Below are 18756 nucleotides of genomic sequence, written 5' to 3' on the forward strand. Positions count from 1 at the left end.
ATCGCAGTGGAATATATTTTGCAGAATTTCTTTTCTAAATGTAAACTTTTTTTTTTATTTTTTATAAGGAAGAACCTAGAATAATTAATAATAAAGATGACATGACATAATTTTTGACAGCGCTGAAATAAACTAAGCAGTAAACAGTGATACAGGTACTTCACATTTCTCGATTGTTCTAAGTATTTGTGATGTATAACACATGTTGTACTAGTCTTGTTGTACTAGTTCTGTACCGTGAATGTTTCCTGGGAGTTTAATGTATACACGTGGATTAATAAGTAGTATGAATTGTTCAAAAATCAGTGTTAAACCTTGACCCGGTGAGCGATAAAAGCCGTTTTATCAAGTTCACCTAATGTACATTGTCAAATGGTGCATGTTTATTGAATAAATGCATGAAGTGGATTTAATTTAGCCACATAGAACCAAGAGCAGACAAAAAATGTCGGAGTGTCGAGTTCTCATCGCTATGGATGGTAGTGAAGATGCCGCCATGGCACTTAAATGTGAGTACATATAAATATTTAACAGATTTTTTTGTCTCCAAGTCATGTTATTATGTTCCCCAAACGGAGTTTGGGAACATATTGTTTTTACTCGGTTTCTTATTATGTTCCCCAAACGAAGTTGGGGAACATATTGTTTTTACTCTGTTTCTTATTATTATTTTTCTTCTTCCTGGGTACTTATTTGTCCGCGAATGATCTTGTAAACTGTTCATCTGATGTAAGTAAAATCTTTTTAGGGTAAGTAGACATGTTATGTAGATTTGCGGAATCAAGGTCATTTTGCGCGCACGTGCTTGAAAGAGCGTGCACGTGCAACATGTAAAATGACCAATATAATTGATATAGCCGTAACTTTTTTATTTTCTGATAAAATGTGTTGAAACTCAGAATGTAAGAATATATTAGTATTAATTTACAGACAAGAGGACATGGTCAAATTATCATGAACTCACGCGCATGCACGTGCGCTTCGCTCTGATTGGCTGAAACAAAAATCTCAATATCTTATTCGTTTTTTGACGAAATACTTTGAAATTTAAAACATAGTCATGCATTAAGATATCCTACAATATGATATAAAATAATTTTCATGAAATCACGCGCTTGTACGTGCGCTACAATCTGATTTGCTAAAACTTTAAATGCATATAACTCCCTTCGTTTTCAGCCAAACAGGATGGGATTTAGAACATAGATAGTCTTAATGGACCCCTACAAGAGGGTATGGTCAACATGCACATGTATGCACGTGCAATATGTATTAATACAAACGCACTTGATTTAGCGTATTTTCGAATACTTTTTGAATGCCTTGATATTAAGTACTTTTAAATAAATTAATAGTGTAGATACAATGATACGGTCATTCCACATATGCATGCAAGTGTGCACACGTGCAATGCAAAAATTTGCTATATACTTGGTATACTCTAGGAAAAACGTTGTTTAAGATGCATAGAGTTTAGTTTATTTGATGAAGCTTAGAGGGAATGAGGCACCAAAATGAAGTTGGGGAGCGTTTGGGGAACATCTGTAACGGTTCCCGTTACAATTAGCACTAGTTATTATTATTATTATTCTTTTTTTTCTTCTTTGTTCTCCGGTACTTTTTTGTCCGCGAGTGTTCTCAGAAACTGTTCATCCAACTGAGCTAAAACCTTTTTAGGGTTAATAGGTGTGTAGTGTAGGTGTGCGGAACGAAGGTTATTTTGCGCGCATACGCATGCACGTGCGGGCGCGTGAAATGAGTGAAATGACTGATATACTTTATATAACCATAACTTTTACATTTTTTGATGAAATTCTTTAAAACTCATTATATAAGGATATATTAATAGTGTTGATAATATGACATGGTCAAATTAGCACGAACTCACGCGCATGCACGTGCGCTGCGCTCTGATTGGCTGAAACAAAAACCTCAATATCTTTTTTGTTTTTTGACGAAATACTTTGAAATTTAAAATATAGGCATACTACAGAATGTCCTACAATATGATATATAAAGGTTGTCATGAAAACACGCGCATGCACGTGCGCTGCAGTCTGATTGGCTTAAACTTTAAATGGCTATAACTCCCTTGTTTTTCAACCAAACAGGATGGGATTTAGTTCATAGACAGACATAATAGACTCCTACAAGAGGGTATGGTCGTCATGCACATGCATGCACATGCGTTCACGTGTGCTTCGCTCTGATTGGCTGAAACAAAAATCTCAATATCTTTTCCGTTTTTTTTTTGTCGAAATGCTTTGAAATTTAAAAGATAGGCATACTTTAGGATATCCTACAATATGATATATAACAATTGTCATTAAATCACGTGCATGCACGTGCGCTGCAATCTGATTGGCTTAAACTTTAAATGGTTATAACTCCCTTGGTTTTCAACCAAAGAGGATGGTTTTAGAATATAGATAGACATAATGGACTCCTACAAGAAGGTATGGTCATCATGCACATGCGTGCACGTGAAATGCGTAAAATTAAAAATACGCTTAAATGAGAGTATTTTTTAATACTTTTAGATTAAATGCTTCGATATTAAGTATATTAAAATAGATGGATAGTGTAGACAAGATGATATGGTCATTACGCACATACATTTACATGAGCATGCGTGCAATGCTAAAATTTAAATATATTTTGTATCCTGCTGGGAAAACGTTGCTAAGTCTGAATTACATAAAGTATGTCTTATTTACTAGAGCTTAAGGGAATATAGCATCAAAAGGGAGTTGGGGAGCGTTTGGGGAACATCTGTAACGGTTCCCGTTACAATTAGCCCTAGTTTGGTATTGCAATGTACATGTATGCTCTGTCATCTTATATGATAGTTGTGCATTATTCTTTTGCTGTTTGCTTCATTACCCAATTTGTAGTAAAGACAAGATCTACTCGATAATTTATGACGAATGAAATGTTTCCTTTACTCCTGAACACCTAAGATTAAGAAAATAAACTTAATCTCGAGATTTGGTTATAAAATGAATAAAATTGTTCAGGTCTGTTTATGTATCACAAAAATGTATTTTTTTGAAAGAGTTTGCAAAAATCGAAATATTTTTAACTGTGTAAAAGGTTTTAAATAAATATCTAACAAACACAACATTTTCTACATGGTATTGGTGTTCATTAGGTCATGTTGCTTGCTTTAGTTTCCTCTGAGTATTTTTAAGCGGAAACTAAAATAATTATACTTTTTGAATGACCTTATTGTGTTACATAATGACAGGAAATATACCGTTACTGTACCTGTTATTTCCACTACATTCTTATCATGATAATATACTTTACACTTCTTTTGATCTTCTTGCTGGACATTATGAGACCATCGAATGGACACCATGTAGACGCATTTTATTTACTTTTATATCCAGTTAGTATTGTTTATTTAGATGATATGTATTGTGTTTCAGACTATGTGGAGAATATCCATAGACCTGGTTACTACGTTATTCTGGCCCATTGTGCAGAGTACATGAATGTTAACTTTGGAAGTAAGTACAGACATTGTTCATTCTGGTGCTTCCTCTTGTATTGGTTCTCGTATATCCTCTGTCTATGTATGTATACCACATATAACAACACTATGGCTGCTGTTGTTGTCTAGTACACGTGTAACCTTCTGACGTGTATGTTTTGGTTGATCAAAGCTCAGAACAATTCGTTTGTTAACATGTTACAGAGGGCTTTGTGTTCTTCCTCAAAACTATTTTAATGCCATTGAATTAAATTGCCAAATATAAACGTTTATATAAATATCAAAATTATATGTCATTCTAGATTCTGTATTAAAATTTGTTTATAGTTGTAATGATATGTATATGAAAGGTTGGCAAGAATGTTTTGCAGTGGTTTCCCTGTCACAGGCAGACCCTACAATAGTAGAGCGAACAGTAAACGAGGAAGAAAAACGAATCCACGCTCTCATTGAACAACTGAACAAAATTCTGGAATCCCACAATGTGAGTACTTTTTTTATTTTCCTCCTTCACAACACTAGTGCTCTGAATGAAGGTTGTATAGCTGAGTGATTTTTAAATTTGTTTACATAACCATTTGTTCGTTCATAAATACTTATTAAGTACATGTATCATGCTTTTTATTTAAAAAATTCAGTTAAGCGGTGAAGTGGTTCGCATTCAAGGTGAAGGCAATCCTGGTCATGACATAATTCACAAAGCAAAGGAGAAGAAAGCGGACATGATAGTGACGGGGTCACGTGGTATGGGTAAATTAAGACGAACTTTTATGGGCAGTGTGAGTGACTTCTTGGTTCATCATTCCCACATCCCTGTCCTCGTGTGTAAGCACGAAAAACACGAACAGCAACACTGATTAGTGTACATCTTAACTATATTTTGATATATACTACATTCTACATTACTTTGTTCTCTAAAATACTTTATTATGTTTTCAATGTTTTTTAAGGAGCAATATAACTTCAAAAAATAATTTTTAAAAAGTTTAAAATTTTAAAATAATAACAAAAACATTTGAATTTCATAGTGAAATGAAATGAATCCTTTTGGATAGAACTCTTTTACCGATATATACATGTACGAATAAAAATATTTGATAATACATGTATTAGATAAGCAGTGGGGCTTTGTATTCTTGCAGCTTAGGAAACCTTTAAGATATTGTTTGTGTGCCCTTTTCTGATGGTCTGACTAAAAACCTTTTGTTCTCTCATCTCCAAAAAAAAGAGTCCTCAATTTTTCGAGTGTTTTTGGAAAAAAAAAACTACCTATCGACCCAAAACATTTATCCTTAATTGGGAGAGTGCAAGCAAAAATATTTTTAAAGATAGCCTTACTCAATTTATTGTGAGTTGGGAGTGAGTCACTGTCTTATGTACATGTGTATGTTATAAATACTCATAAATATTGTATGGAGTTAGTGTGAGTTTTAACGTTTTCAGAATGGCACTGAAATAAAACATTTTGATTTATATCTGTGTTTCTTTTTCTAATATATTATTAAATTAGAATAACGGTTAATGATAGACATTGCCATTTTGTAAAGGAGCGCGTTAATAAAACCCCAATAATGGAAAGGGCGAAAAGATAACCAGCAGTGATCGATCTCAAGAAATTTTACAAACACAGTACGCATATCTGTAAACAGGGTAGATAAGCACGGTCCTCCGGATTTCAAGAAGTGGGATCAGGTACCTCTGTGGGGGAAGTATCCTCTGTTGACTGGTCACACCCACTGTGAGTGTTACGTGTGATAACAATAATAATTTTAATTGTAATGGGTTTAATAATCAATCGTTCTCAGAGCATACTTTTGAGAAGGAAATAAATTGGAAGGCATTAACATCATATGCAGCTGTATGTGAAGGTGGAATATTTAACTACTTAATTAAAGGTACTTGGACACAGATTTGAAGTTAATATTTTCTCTATAATATTACGACTTATGTATTTTAATAGCATTTCACACAAAAATTAATTAAAAATCTTATTTCATTTAAAAGTTATTGAAACTTCAAATTTTTGGCGGGTTTGATTGACACATCCTTGCACTTTCACAAATTTTAATTTTATTCTTAATACTTAGGAAAGTGGCAATCTTGTTGTGTATAAATGAAAAATATTAATACTATAATCTAGAAAATTCAGAGTAGACATGTTCGGAAGCAAAACAAACACAATATATATTGTCAGTCCTTGCAGTTGTGGTGAGCAGACTTTAACGATTGAACGCACCCGATGAATCGTAAACATCAACAATAACAGAGCTCGTGCCCTGTTTACAGAACATAACACGAGCGTGATCGATTTGCTAAACTTTGCACACAAAACTTAGCTCGGTATGACGATATTCGTGAAGGAGTTTTGCTTTCTAACATTTCTACTCTGAATAAAATTATTTTTCTGGATTAAAGTATTAATATTTCTCATTAATACACAACAAGATTGTCACTTTTCCTAAAGATTAAGAATAAAGTTAATATTTGTGAAAGTGCAAGGATGTGTCAATCAAACCCGCCAAAAAAATTGAAGTTTTAATAACTTTTAAATGTAATAAGTTTTTAAATTAATTTTTGTGTGAAATGCTATTAAAATATATAATTCGTGATATCATACAGAAAATATTAAATTCAAATCTGTGTCCAAGTACCTTTAAATAAGGAATGTGAGAATAACAAGCTGACGTCATCTTGTTTGTCATATAATTTAGTTGTAAGTTGCCCTTTATCTTCTACAATCATCTAAATATAAATTTCATATTCAGTTGCATAATCAAGTGATATTTTAGAAAGTCAATTATAATTGATTAATAATTATAATTTTTACACAATCGAAGACTTGGAGAATTTTTCAAATGTAAGTTAAATTAATAATAAAGGACTAAACTTTCAAATTATATAAAAAAAAATATGATTTTTCAAACAAACTAGAACTATGTTAACTTTTAAACGCTTCCTATCAAAGTACAGATCTGAGCCAAAAATCCATAAAAAGTATTTTTTCTCTCTTAGTAAACGATCAAAACTTTTTGTTTTTGTATCAGTTTGTACATTAATAAGACTACTTTATTATATGTGAAAATAAAAAAAAAAGTTAAATATAGGAAGCATATGAAAATAACTAATATATCCTGAAAAATTAAGAAAAAAAGAGAAAATTCGGATTAGCCAATATCCAGTTTAGTTAAAAAATTTATGTAAATTTGGTAATATCATGCTGTAGACCCGATATAATTATATCTTTTTATGCAAAAAGAACAATCTTTAAACTTTTGAATTAGAAGTAGGCATCACATGATTGGCAACAGTATTTTTTTTTTATGAGAGTTTCCAAATGGTTTTCTCATGGTTTCTCGTCAAATGCAACCGTCTTTGTATCCGTTCATTTTAAAGCAAACTTTTGCCTTGCCTAAATACAGAAACAGTGCAGTTCATGTAACTTCTGTATTTTCTGTACATTAATATGACACTAAGGCGAATGATGATAGAAGTATTTCTCATCTGTTCGACTGCGAAAAAGATGGCATTTTTTCAGGTAATTTCCTGAAATATAGCATCATGAAAGATACCTTCCAACGCAAATTTTCAAAGTTTCAGACCACAAACAGACAAATATAAAAGATTTTTTTTTCAATATTTACAATTTTAATGCGTTGAAAGATAAACGATACTTTATTATCCCATCCTTACACATGATTTCTTTAGCAGTTTTGTCATTTTTCGGCGCTTCATTTCGACCAAACCAAGACAAGTATGGAAAATGTGCAAAGTACCTAGAAAAATACTCATCTGTAGGAAGTCAATTTGAACATTTCAACCAAATAGTATCATAGATAGTTCGATTACTCAATTGTTAGATACTTATGATAGAATCATACACATTTAACATCATACAATTTATAAACAAATTCTCTTTAAGGACATTGACTTTTAAAACTTAAGATTATAATTTGAGAGAAAATGCATCTTTAATTTGAAATATTTAATAATATAATAGTTATATCTCGTACTGAAACTCGATAATTTTAAGTTTTATTGCAAGAAAAATGTGACTTTAATTTGTGCGAAAATCCATGTGAGTTTAAAAAGTGCGTTGAGCTGTATAATTCATACTGAAAAACCTAAATGTTTTTTCTTTGCAAAACATCACAGGTCTCTTCTTATTTTACATAATGGTAGAAAACATTCCTTTTTAAGGCTTGATGAAAGATAAATTGATTCCTCTGAATATATACTAGTATTTATATTTGTACTTTAATTTATAGAGTGCAGATGTAATTTTTTTTACAAGTTAGTTTGCAAGCATCTCAAATCATAATAAGATGCATAAAATAATAATTGGTGCACAAAAAGATTTGAATTGCTCGCTTAAATTTGAATATGTTTTAAATGCAAAAAAGAAATTTCTTAAACAGTATAGTAAATACTTTGAAAGAGGAAAAAATGATTATTTTCTTTTAAAAACAATATGCCATCATAAAATGCAGTTCTTCACCCAATGTTTTTTAAAGAAAATTAATGGAGAGGTTTTCATTGAATAAAGTTAAATTGGCATCGAGAATCCGAATTAATTGATGAAATATGATGCAGTTATTTGAAGAAATAATAGTGCATAAAAAATCTACACAAAAGCGTGGGAACTAATCACTTTACGTGGCCAAAGTTTGTTGATGTTAACTGACGGTTTTTCATACTAATTGTTAGTCCATTATCTATACACTGAATTGACGACGGATTTTTTTCTTTAGTTCCCGATCATGACAAGGAGCACACGGAGGGTGTGGCCGGTCGGCAGGGGATGCTCACTCCTCCATGGCACCTGATCCCGCATCTGATGTACTGGAGTTTCTTTTTTGTTCTGCTCCTATTTTTTTTTTATGGATTTTTCATCATGAATACTGTTCTATACCTCCATATGTTTCATCTTAATTGTTGTTGCTTTAGAGTTAAATGCCAGCAAACCATAATAATGAAGTTAAAAAGAATATTTTTGATATATCAGTTCATAAAAAAACATGTTAGAAATATTTAATATACAAATTAAAGTGTACTTTTGCAATACTCAATAGCATACAAAATTCATTCTATTAATAGTGTAATCTTTTTATTCATGAATATTCAAAAGTGTTATTTTTCATTACTCTTTACATAAACTGGATTCTTAAATTTCAAATAAATTCTTACGAAACAAAGATTTATTGCCAGTGATCCAGTAAATGCTCTATAAAGCCTCTTTCTTCAATCCTTTCAAACATATGAATTGATCTAAGGGAGTAACTTCAGACCTACTGTACTACAGCATACTTTTTTTAACTTCCTGTAGTGTTAACTATATATTTTATCTCGAAAACTTCAAAGACTCGCCCTCTTCCGATCCATAATAAAAAAGATATGTTTAAGTTTTTTTTTTAAAGAGACACTTGCTGTTATAATGTTAAAACAGTTTTAATGAAGTGAGAAAACTTTTAAATGAACTTTCAAAAAGTTTTCTGGGAGTTAAAAAAAATTTTAGTCGGGGCATTTTAGTCAATCAGTCGGGAGAGGGCAAACAAACATTTTTTAAGGTGGCCTCGCCAATTTTATTTTTTGTTTTAAATATACAATGTATATTTAATACAAAATGTACCCTCTTACACTTTATACAACCATTCATCAAGAAAAGCTGGCATTTCTGATGTCAGATATAACTGCTTCTTTATTTTAAAAAAGGAAAGTACTTGTATATCCTGTGATTTTTCATCAATAAAGTTACTATGTTATTATCAGTAGTGAAAGCGAAAGTTCAAGAGTTTTGTCCAACAATATACAACTATTTCCCATAATAAATTAAAGTCCAGGCTTTCTGACATCATTGACAGTTGTCTTTTCAATAAAAAATGAACTCGCACATTTGCTCACCCTTGCTTGTCATTGGTCATTTGCAAAATTACTTTGTTAAAAACAATCTGATTGTTCACAAGAACTCTGAAGTTGATACTAAACGAATCTGATGCTTTAGTTTCTGATTGGCAGTATCTATGTTGTTTTTGGGGAACAGTTCTTCCAACAATCGATTGGAATTCCTATGGATACCATTTCGCAATTATTAATAGACCTATTTTCGTATTCGTATGAAGCAGAATTTGTTCAAAATCTTTTACGTGAAAAAAGAAGAAAATACTTGCTGTGGCCTTCAACTCGACATTTAGATATATTTACGACGCATTGTCTATTAACAATGGTTATTTCCATTTTTATGTCGACACGATATATCCCGATGAGCTTGAGATAAAAGATGCCATAAGAGTCTGACACATCTGTTTCAAATTTGGATATTTTACTAGAAAAATAAGTTTATGTTTATCTAGCAACGAAGCTTTATGACAAACGTTATTATTTAGCTTTTTCAGCATCAATTTCCCTTACTTATGCAGCAATATACCTTTGTTACCTGCATACGATTTATCTTAGTTTATTCGATACAGAAGAGCATGTTCTACGTATGAACAATTTCTCAAATGAGGTAAGTTACTGACAAATAATTCGATGCAGCAAGAATATCAACAGTCTCATTTAAGGTCATCATTTCGTTATTTTTATGATCGATTTGTCCACTGATTTTTATGCCCCCCCCCCCCCATGACAAGGAGCACATAGGGGTTTGACTTGTCAGCAAGAGATTCGCACTCCTCCATGGTACCTGATCCCACCTCTGATTTTTTGGAGGTCCCTGTTGTTCTGCTCCTATTTTGTAATGATTGATGGACTTTTGAGCTAGAATACTGTTCGTTATCTTGATATATTTCATATTTCTTCTTTAAAAAAGCATTAGATATATATACAGTTAAAACCAGCATTCGTGAAAACTTCGTCTTGGTTATAAATACCAAATACGTAACTTGCGAAAGTGCGGTGTTGTAAAAATTTTGTGATCTACAAATGTACAGTATTTTAAAGAATAATCAAGCTGTGCCTTGGGAAAAGGTTGCATACTGGGGTGCAATAAGTTAATTTAAGAAAAATTCTTGATTTCATAGTGATAAAAATGTACTTTAAAGTCAAGACTTATTCTAGATAATATCTCATTGCAACGACTATTTATACACGTTATCAGCTGAGTACCGAGACTAGAAACTTACATGTATATGTGATACTCGTGAGAGATTGTTTACAATTTGAGAAGTAAAATGAAGAAGATTTTAATTGCTGTTGATGGCAGCAAGGAATCTATATTTGCTCTCGAAGGTGAGTATGAAATAATCAAATCAGTCAAACACATTAATTTAATTGTATGTACGTCTATTTTACTTGTATGAAACAGATAGAAAAATTATCATCACTTTCATCATAAAGACTTGTTGTTAGATGATCAATAACGTCTTTTTCAAGGAAAATATCTAAATATAATACAGATGTGTCAGACTATTTGGTGTCTTTTATTTCATGTTTAATGGGATATAGTGAGTTGACATGTGAATGGAAGTAACTATTGTTAATTGATTTTACGTCGTCGATGTATCTTAAATATGTCTAGTTGGAAGCCACAAGAAGTGGGTTTTTTTTATTTTTGTATAATTATTTGAATATATTTTGCTTAATATCTGTGCGCAATTGGTTGTCTTTAGGAAATTACATAGATGTTGTTTTAAACTTTAGAGTACTTGTGTTTATAATCAGAACGTTTTTTTTAAGTTGCAAAAGAATATGGTTGTAATATTTTTACATGATAAAAATTAATAACATTGAGTAACCTTTTGAGAGGGCTGTTTAAATATTCAAAGAAATTAATCAAGAATCAGAACATTTTTGAAAGCAATAAATACTATGCATTTTTTATCTGATGGCACTGTAGCTCTATGATCGTCCATCTCAAAGTATATCAAACCCGAGGGCTACAGATTGTAGCATGTTAAAAGATTTTTTAATTTTGATTTTATTTTTTACCAAGAATACATGGAAAAAATCCACAACGAAGACAAGCATGCTGTGGTTATCCATTGTGCACATTACAGCATTTCAAATCCAGAAGGTACATTTAGAGAAAACTATAGCTAGTAGTAAATAAGTAAGAAAAATTAACAAAAGAAACATTTTCCCCGGCATAATAAACCCTTATTTATTTTATATGTATGCACTTTAGAATTGTCCATCACCAGAGATGATGCTCAGGCTATAAAGGATATTCTACAAAAGGACGAACAAAGAATGTTAGCCCTGACTGAGGACTTAAAGAGACTTCTGAAAGAAAATAATGTATTTATTATTTAAAGCATGTAACCTTTCAAAAAATATGCTTTGAAGTTTGTTTACTTTAAAAAGAAATTAATCCATTAATCACTTTTTTAAAAGTGGAAAAAGGAATGCTTCAATGGATGTCTAGGATATTTAGCTAGAATACGATATCAAAATTTTTATGTACTTTTTATAGATCCACGGCGAAGTGGTAAGAACTGAAGGAAAGCCTGAAAGTGCAATTATTTCTAAAGCGGAGGAGTTAAACGCATCATTGATTGTGATGGGATCACGTGGTTTAGGGACAATTCGACGAACAATTCTGGGGAGTGTCAGTGAATACGTGCTTCATCATTCTCATATCCCAGTCATGGTCTGCAAATGCAAGTCTAATCAAAGTACTGAAAAGAATGAAAGCCGGGATTTAATAATCTAAGTACATCACAAAGTCCGAAGGAAGACGCACCCACTGTAGCCTTTAATTTTTAGAAGGCAAAGATTGCAGGATTTGGAATTTTTCGTTGGCATTTAGTTACAAATTGACAGAATAATTTTGATGAACATTTAAATTTATAAAGCTATCAGTGAGGGTTTTTTGTAGTATTATTATTTAAATAATAAAAATCAATAAAAGATCAATAATTTAAAAAGATATTTTATATTGTTTTAACTCTGGGCTTTTGGAAAACAGCCAAGTTAATATGGCAAAATGAATATGATAATTATTATCGAGCCTTTATTGATATATTATTTGGTATAATTGTAAGTCTTGTCATCCAATTTAAGATGGGGCCAAAATCCTCATATCCCAAGAAATTTTTTCTAGGCTACATTAATTTGGAAATCACTATAAAAAATTGTAGCAAACAAAATAAATCTAAAATTATCTTAACATATTTGCAGGTTGTATTTCAAAAATTGATATTAATGAAACATTAATTTTTGATTGCATCTCGGAGCTTCATGAATATATTTTATGGTTTTTTAAAATCTATTTTGAAAATTTACCATAAAATTTGAAAGCACATGCTAATCAAAGAAAGGATAAAAGAAAGAATCAAACAATTTTTTTTCACAAAACACAACATTGACCGCTCGTATCTGATATAAAATATTTTCTTTATACGGAATTTTCTTGCTAATTTTCATAAAATATTCACACAAAATTTTAAACACCATATTGATTTTTCAATTAATAACGTAAATAGTAAATGGATTCTGGAAATATATAGCTTTGCAGATCCTTTAATTTTTCCATTTTAATTTTAATATTTAAATTGTTTTAAATCTTCATTATAATATCTAAAAGGGGGCATTTTTTTATCTTTCATAATTATAAACTCCGAGAAAACTCTAATTTCCAGCCTTATGATAAAAACGCTCATTATTAGGTCAATAACTCGTCAAGATTGCTCTTAAAAGATGTAAATGTGACACGTGCAACTGAATCAATCTTTCGGTCATAAGATAAATAAAATTTACACGTTATCTATTGTCTGACTTTACCCTTAATATTACTGTCTGAATTTTTAAGGTGTCTTTTTCAAAATTTCAAAGAACTTATGATAAATTTGTTATAGACATTTTATTTTAGCGGTGAAAGGCCTCTTTTATCATCTTCAGACAAATATTCTTGTAATTTTTTATTTTATCATATAGTATTTGTAAGCGTTGCTTTCAAATTAAACTTTACCAGATAATATTTTATACTGATTACAAAAGATTAACGATCCTGAGATAAAATTAGTGATGTTGTGTCATCATAGTGTTCTTATCATGCAAAGTCTATAATCTGATGTCAATGTTATTTACACAATAGATAACAAGGTGGTAAATATCAGGTATTTAGTGTTAATGCATGCACACAATGAAAACATATCTTCTGAAATAAAAATGAAGAATGTATTGATAGCTATGGATGGAAGCAAAGAGTCTGTATATGCGTTCAATCGTGAGTATAAAATTCTGAACCATAACATTTACCTTATTTTAAACAGTTCTACGGAATGTTCGTATGCAAAGTGAAACTCTACTGAGCTTTATTACACTTTTTTATTTCTCCTTTGTTATAATTCTTTGTTCCATAATAAATGTTAAGATAATGTAAAAGTATATTATAATATGTCTTAACTACACATGTTAGGCAAACGGTGTCTAAGACAAGCTTTTTGTGCATAAAATGTATATTCCAACATTTTTATGGAACATATACATGTTTTGGAAAATTGAAACTTTCAGAATACGTGGAAAAAATACACAACACAAACAACTACGTGATATGTGCTCACTGCGCAGAATACGTAGAGGCGGATCCCGGGGGTAAGTTTGACGGGTGTGATATAGTGTTTGTTTTATTAAAATAAATTGATGGAAATAACAATGTTTCAATCTCATTTGCACCGGGTGTGAAAGTTATTTAATATCTATGTATAAGTAACAAAAAAGTGCCTTCTGACCCCCTCCCCCTAACAGAACACGGGCCTCTCTAAAAGTTGTGAAAGGCAGAGAATACAGAACTTATTTTATGAAAATTGACTCTAGAAAGTGTTCTACATATTTCTTACAGCCCCCTCCTCCAAGTCACTTTGCCGGCAGCAAATTATCAATCAAATATCGAGAAAGTATTCCATTCAAGTTCAAGAATAAATCAGTAATAAAGCACTTAAAATGACGTCTTCGTGCTATTCCACTGATATTTCCGACATGCTCGTTTTTACATGTCAACAATTAATGAAGGTCTTGGTCATATTCCGTTTATCGATTTGTTTTGAGATTACAATCAAATTGTCATTGGTACATGTACTAACTAGTTAGCTTTATTAAACAATAATGATATTGTTAAAATAACTACTAGTTTAAAAGCATAAAAATACAAAACTGGGAAAGCGCATTTCAATTATACAAATTGACAATTTAATTCCTTGTGTTATCGATTTTTCAGGGAATAAATCACTCTGGATACGTTTTGTATGAAGGATATGGAGATAACGAACAGTATTCAATATCAAAGTCCATAAAACAAATACAAAATAGGAGCAGAGCAAACACGGACCTCCAAAATATCAGAGGTGGGATCAGGTGCCATGGTGAAGTGAACATCCCCTGCCGACCGGTCACACCCGCCGCGTGCTCCTTGTCATCATCAGAAATAACGAAAAAATTACGTCGTCAATTCAGTGTATAAATAATGGACTAACAATTAGTATGAAAAACGTCAGTCAGCATTTGACTCAATGATAAATTGTATTAATTTTTCTGACACGGTCATTGTATCGACCATAGAACTTACGAAATGATGACTTTAAACGAAACTGCTGATATTCTTGTTCATCAACTTGTTCGTCAATAATTTACCTGTTCATACATAGAGCATGTTCTTGCGTATCGAATTAATTGAGATATATAAATTCCGTATGCAGGTAAGGAAGGTATTTTACTGCATAAGTGAGGGAAGTTGACGAAAGAAAAGTTAAAGTCATCTCGTTTATCAAAGAGCTTGGTTGTTAGATTACCATTAATGTCTTTTTCAAGTAAAATATCAAGTATGAAACAGATGTGTCGGACTCTGTGGTATCTTTTATCTCAAGCTCACCAGGATATATCGTATCGACATAGGAATGGAAATAACCATTGTTAATTGACAATACGTCATCGATATATCTATATGTTGAATTGAAGGCCACAGCAAGTGTTTTCGTCTTTTCATGCATACGATTTTGCACAATTTCTGCTTCATATACATACAAAAATAGGTCTGCTAATAACGGAGCGCAATTGATAACCAAAGGAATTCCAATTTATTGTTGGAAGACCTGGTCTCCAAAAACCACATAGATATTGTCAATCAAAAAATCAAGCATCATTTTTTATGTCAACTTCCGAGTACTTGTGTGTGCAATCAGAATGTGTTTTATCAAAATAATTTTGCAAATGACCAATGACCAGGTACGTAAATTTAAGAGTTCCTTTTTTATTGAAAAAGCAGCAGTCAATGATATGCCTGGACTTTAATTTATCATGGGGAATTGTTGTCGTCAGTTTTTAAGCTGTTACTTTTGGTAAAATTTTGTGATTTCAAATTGTAAAGTTCTTTGGAATTTTTTTAGTATCCACATCTGATTCACACCACTTCTAAAATACATTGTTGCACAGTACTCTTGAAGTTTTTCCTTCACTAAAATTTTGTTTTTATTATACACCAAATTATTTGAGACGGATAAAATATCAATAATTTTAAATTTGATTTAACATTTGCTTGATTTGTACAATCGCTATGCATTTCTGGCATTCTCTGCAAAATTTCTCGTGAAAGAAAACTTGTGATATAAAATGAATGTGTGAAATCACACATTTCATATCTTTATTATTTATATAGCCGTTATTTAAATATAATCAATTTTCTATTTTTATGTATCTTTTTAAAGTTCTCTCTATTGCTCAAGTTGGTTACGATGTTATTGAGGGATTGGTAGAAGAAGACGAAAAGCGCATATTGTCAATTCTGGACAAAATGGAGAGCTTACTCATATCTAACCAGGTAAAAAGTGATAAATACAGCACCCCAAGTCTTTTACATTTCAAAGGAAACACACCAAAATCAATCAACGTCTACACATATTTTTATCACAATAGTAATATTAATGTTAATAATGTTAATGTTAAGTTTACAAAGTCCTGAAACACAATCCTCCAACATATTCAGGTTCTTTTCCCTCTACAACTAAAGTGTCTGGACAAATCATTACTGTTGACGTAAATATAGTTAATAATGAGGACCTTAAATATCTTTCTTTAAAATGTCCAAAATATGGGGAAACCCGATCTTTCAAATGGTTTTATATTTAGTTCATAAATATTATGAATTATGTGAAATAGTTCGCCGGGCGATGGACCAGACAAGAAAAAGAAGAACTTGACACTTTATCACAATGGAATAAAGTATCAGTTAAATTCTCATAGTATAAAAATCAATAGCATTAAAGTCTACGACTTCTACACTTTATACAACATTCCCCACGAAAGTTTTAAGTTTAGAATTATTAGCTCATAATAAAACAACTTAAAAAAAATTGAATTTATTTACCTTGTCATAAGTCAATTGCTTAATTATTGTTGAAAACATTTTGGTTGTACACAAAAGTACTCCGAAGTTGGTATTAAAAAGATGCTTCAGTTTCCTATTGACAATGTATTTATTATGTATAATTTTTGGATATAAAATCTTCAAATAATAAATCTGTCAGAATTCCAAATGCTTCCAATATTGCGTCGGCTTATCAGAAGACCTACTGTATTTTTAAATTCATATACTGGGTAAAACAGAATTCATTCAAAACCTTAAACACGGGCAGAGAAAACCATTTGCTGCACAAGGCCTACGACTAGGCATTTTAGAAATCGACCACGTATCATCAATTTACAGTAGTTCCCTCCATTATATGTCGACTAGATATATCCTAGTGAGCGTAAAAAAAGATACCACGAAGTCTGACATATATGTTTCATTTTTGCTTATTTTACTAGACGATCTCGTTGATGACCTAGCAACAAACTTTATGATAAAAAGTGATGAATTCAACTTTTCTATAGACTTGTCACTTCCCTTAATTATTTAGCAATATGCTTTTATCATCTGTATATTAAATTTATGTCTCTCAGTTGACTGCAAAGCACACTCTACTTCCGAACAATTTGTAAGACAAGTCTAGCTGTTGACAAACCAGTTTATGAAAGATGGATATCAACAGTAACTATTAAGTTTTAAAACATAATTTTTTGCAAGTTGTATAGTCAAAACAATGACCTTGTCAGTAAATACTGAATGACGTTTAAAGTTTAATACTAATCTTTCGCACTATATAATTTTCTGTAGTAGGTAGTTTTCTGTTTGTCCATTCATAACAAGGAGCACACGGTGTGTGTAACCGTCGATAGGGGATGCTTATTCCTTAATGGCACCTGTTTCTCTGATAATTTTAGAACTAATGAATTTGGTTGAAATTGGTTTAGCTGTTTATAAGAAACTAAATAGTTCAAAGGTTTAGGAACGACGTATGACGAAGGGCAAACACCAATACCAATCGATCATTTGAGTGACTCGGATGACATAAAAAGTTAAAATCATAACGTTTATCATGAAATTAAGATGTTCTGTTCCCGTTAATGTCTTTCTGAATCTCTAGTACTATATACAAATATGAGGTAAATGCGTCCGCTCACTCGCTTTACGTGACTTATTTAAAATGTATAGTACTTGTTTTCAAGCTTACTCTATTTTCATTACCAGGTAGAAGGGGAGGTGATCAGACTCGAAGGTGATCCTAAAACCGCCATCATTTCAAAAGCCACAGACGTAAATGCAATAATGATAGTTGTTGGGTCACGTGGACTTGGGAAAATCAGACGCACGCTTTTCGGGAGCGTCAGTAATTTTGTGATTCATCATTCTCCTGTGCCCGTGGTCGCTTGTAAATACGAAATGTGATTTATAATTTTATTCATTTCCACTGATTTCATTTAATAGAGGTGTCACAAACTAATACTGGTTTGAATTTTTTGTGAATTTGTTTGTTTGTTTCTTTCTTCCTTGTTTTGTCTTCGATTTATTTTGTTTCGACTGGAAAAAATATCTAATTTTATTAAACCTGAAAACAGAAAGCCAATTTGCAGACTATTCATAGAATTGGGCAGATATAATAACACATCCAGATCAGAAAGAATATGTAAAAATTGTACGCTTAATCAAATTAAAGACGAAGAATACTTCCTTATTCACTGTAGCAAATTTACATAGGAGAAAGAAGATCTATTTCATCTGATTTCATCAAAAGTAAAACATTTTACAGAATTGCCTGATAAACAAAAATTATTCTGGATTCTAAACTGTGAAGAATTAGATATACTAAACTCTCTTGGAAGATTTTTACAAAAAAGCATTACCATAAGTTTTAGGAATATGACATTTTTTAAAAATTATTGATTATGTAAAAGTATGATACTTTCAAGTATATGATTTAATAATGTATACATGTATATGATGACCTGTATAT

At 31.3% G+C, this 18756-nt stretch overlaps 3 protein-coding genes across 3 annotated transcripts; all 3 read left to right on the top strand.

Moving 5' to 3' along the window:
- The first annotated feature begins 136 nt into the window (after nucleotides 1-136).
- Nucleotides 137-4401, top strand: LOC134252525 (stress response protein NhaX-like). The gene is made up of 4 exons (XM_062735025.1): nucleotides 137-509; nucleotides 3432-3512; nucleotides 3868-3980; nucleotides 4135-4401. The coding sequence occupies exons 1-4, from the start codon at nucleotides 446-448 to the stop codon at nucleotides 4351-4353; spliced, it is 477 nt and encodes a 158-aa protein (XP_062591009.1). The 5' UTR covers nucleotides 137-445; the 3' UTR covers nucleotides 4354-4401.
- A 6173-nt stretch (nucleotides 4402-10574) lies between these two features.
- LOC134252496 (universal stress protein YxiE-like) lies at nucleotides 10575-12274 on the top strand. Its single transcript, XM_062734989.1, has 4 exons — nucleotides 10575-10720; nucleotides 11424-11504; nucleotides 11616-11728; nucleotides 11904-12274. The coding sequence occupies exons 1-4, from the start codon at nucleotides 10663-10665 to the stop codon at nucleotides 12141-12143; spliced, it is 492 nt and encodes a 163-aa protein (XP_062590973.1). The 5' UTR covers nucleotides 10575-10662; the 3' UTR covers nucleotides 12144-12274.
- Nucleotides 12275-13391: 1117 nt separating this feature from the next.
- Nucleotides 13392-18743, top strand: LOC134252497 (putative universal stress protein SSP1056). The gene is made up of 4 exons (XM_062734990.1): nucleotides 13392-13658; nucleotides 13946-14026; nucleotides 16132-16244; nucleotides 17994-18743. Exons 1-4 carry the CDS (start codon nucleotides 13562-13564, stop codon nucleotides 18189-18191), a joined length of 489 nt encoding a protein of 162 aa, XP_062590974.1. The 5' UTR covers nucleotides 13392-13561; the 3' UTR covers nucleotides 18192-18743.
- The last annotated feature ends 13 nt before the right edge of the window (nucleotides 18744-18756 follow it).

This window comes from Saccostrea cucullata, unplaced genomic scaffold, assembly GCF_032062105.1.
Source record: "Saccostrea cucullata isolate Sc308-1 unplaced genomic scaffold, CSIRO_AGI_Scuc_v1 ctg167, whole genome shotgun sequence".
In the NCBI taxonomy this organism is placed as follows: Eukaryota; Metazoa; Mollusca; class Bivalvia; order Ostreida; family Ostreidae; genus Saccostrea; species Saccostrea cuccullata.

Coding starts and splice junctions, on each gene's coding strand:
- LOC134252496 (XM_062734989.1), top strand. CDS start 10,663: ATGAAGAAGATTTTAATTGCTGTTGATGGCAGCAAGGAATCTATATTT. Junction 10,721..11,423: donor ATCTATATTTGCTCTCGAAG/GTGAGTATGAAA, acceptor TTTTTTACCAAG/AATACATGGAAAAAATCCAC. Junction 11,729..11,903: donor GACTTCTGAAAGAAAATAAT/GTATTTATTATT, acceptor TACTTTTTATAG/ATCCACGGCGAAGTGGTAAG.
- LOC134252525 (XM_062735025.1), top strand. CDS start 446: ATGTCGGAGTGTCGAGTTCTCATCGCTATGGATGGTAGTGAAGATGCC. Junction 510..3,431: donor TGCCGCCATGGCACTTAAAT/GTGAGTACATAT, acceptor ATTGTGTTTCAG/ACTATGTGGAGAATATCCAT. Junction 3,981..4,134: donor AAATTCTGGAATCCCACAAT/GTGAGTACTTTT, acceptor TAAAAAATTCAG/TTAAGCGGTGAAGTGGTTCG.
- LOC134252497 (XM_062734990.1), top strand. CDS start 13,562: ATGCATGCACACAATGAAAACATATCTTCTGAAATAAAAATGAAGAAT. Junction 14,027..16,131: donor CGTAGAGGCGGATCCCGGGG/GTAAGTTTGACG, acceptor ATCTTTTTAAAG/TTCTCTCTATTGCTCAAGTT. Junction 16,245..17,993: donor GCTTACTCATATCTAACCAG/GTAAAAAGTGAT, acceptor TTTCATTACCAG/GTAGAAGGGGAGGTGATCAG.